The sequence below is a fragment of the Mustela nigripes genome, chromosome 12 (genome assembly GCF_022355385.1).
Source record: "Mustela nigripes isolate SB6536 chromosome 12, MUSNIG.SB6536, whole genome shotgun sequence".
Taxonomy (NCBI): Eukaryota; Metazoa; Chordata; class Mammalia; order Carnivora; family Mustelidae; genus Mustela; species Mustela nigripes.
The window spans coordinates 27,616,783-27,618,292 of NC_081568.1; the positions used below are offsets into that span (position 1 = coordinate 27,616,783).

General features: G+C 34.5%; 1 protein-coding gene across 1 annotated transcript in view; it reads left to right on the top strand.

The window, feature by feature from the left end:
* SPEF2 (sperm flagellar 2) overlaps positions 1-1,510 on the top strand; it is a 173,060-nt gene that overhangs the window by 40,592 nt on the left and 130,958 nt on the right. The window contains exon 8 of the mRNA XM_059416314.1: positions 189-375. Coding sequence (XP_059272297.1) covers positions 189-375 — 187 coding nt within the window. The remainder of the gene's footprint in view (positions 1-188; positions 376-1,510) is intronic.

A 1,510-nucleotide genomic window follows, 5' to 3' on the forward strand; every position in this document is an offset into this window, starting at 1 on the left:
AGTCATTTTTTAACTGCCAAGCTCCCAGTAAGAGCCGGGCCACTGGTCTAAGCCCTCAGAAAGTTACTGGAAGTTCATAGAGCGTGCAAAGGAGCCTTTTCCTGAGGTCTTCCTCCATAGTCAGTCAAAAGTAGGAGCATGTAACTGCATTGTTTTTTTTAAATCTAAATAATAACTATTATCCTTAGTGCCTCCAAGACTTCTGCAGATACAGCAGGCCAGACAACTACTGATTTGTTAAACACTTATTCGGATGATGACTATATTAAAAAAATCCAAAAGCGCCTTGAGGAAGATGCTTTTGCAAGAGAGCAAAGGGAGAAAAGACGGCGGAGACTGTTAATGGACCAGTTAATAGCCCACGAAGCACAAGAGGTAAAATATATAGATACAGCTTGAATAATAGTGCTGGAAAGTTTGCAAAATTTAGTCTTTCAAACACACACACACATACATACATACATATATATATGTATCTTCATTATTTATTATCTGTTACTCTGAATCAAATGTCAACAGAACATATTCACATCACCATGGCAAATACACTCAGAAAAAGAACTCTACATAAAAGATTTACTAAGTAATTTAAAATCTGGTGATGGTTATATAGCATTGTAACTGTACTTAATGCCACTGAATTGGACCCTTAAAAATGGTTGAGATAGTAAATTTTATGTCATGTATATTTTCCCTCAATAAAAAAAAAATTACTGACCAAAAAGGAACCTAAAATCGATGTCAAGTATGTGTATCCATTGTTGCTTTTGGAGGTAAGAGGAAACTTTTCCCCAGTTCTTTTGAGATATAACTGATAAATTAAAAATTGTATATATTTAATGTATATGATGTGATGTTTTGATATATGTATACTTTGTGAAATGACTGCCATATGGAATTAATGGAATTAACTGACACGTCCATCACCTCACATAGTTTATTTTTTGTATGTTTGGTGAGAACACTTAAGATCTACTTTTGTAAGTTCAACTTTTTTAGATTGGCATATAAGTGGGATTATGCAGTATTTATATTTTTACATTTGATTTATGTCACTTAGCATAATGGCTTTCAGGTTCATCCATGTTGTCACAAATGGCAGAATTTCCTTCTTTTTTAAGGCTGAAATAATATGCCATTGTGTATATACTCCACATCTTCTTTATCCATTTCTCAATCAAAGGACACAGAGGTTTCTCCGTATCTTGGCTATTGTGAATAGGGTTGCATTGAATAGGGGGACGCAGACATCTCTCTCAGATACTGATTTCATTTTCTTTGGGTATATACCGAGGAAGTGGGATTGCGGGGTCATATGGTAATTCTATTCATAATTGTTTTGAGGAACTGCCATATTGTTTTCCTTAGAGGCTGCACCAGTTTACATGTCCAGTTACAGTTTTTTAGAGTTCCTTTTTCTCCACATCCTTGCCAACACATGTTATTTCTTGTGGCTTTCTTTCTTTCTTTCTTTCTTTCTTTCTTTCTTTCTTTCTTTCTTTCTTTCTTT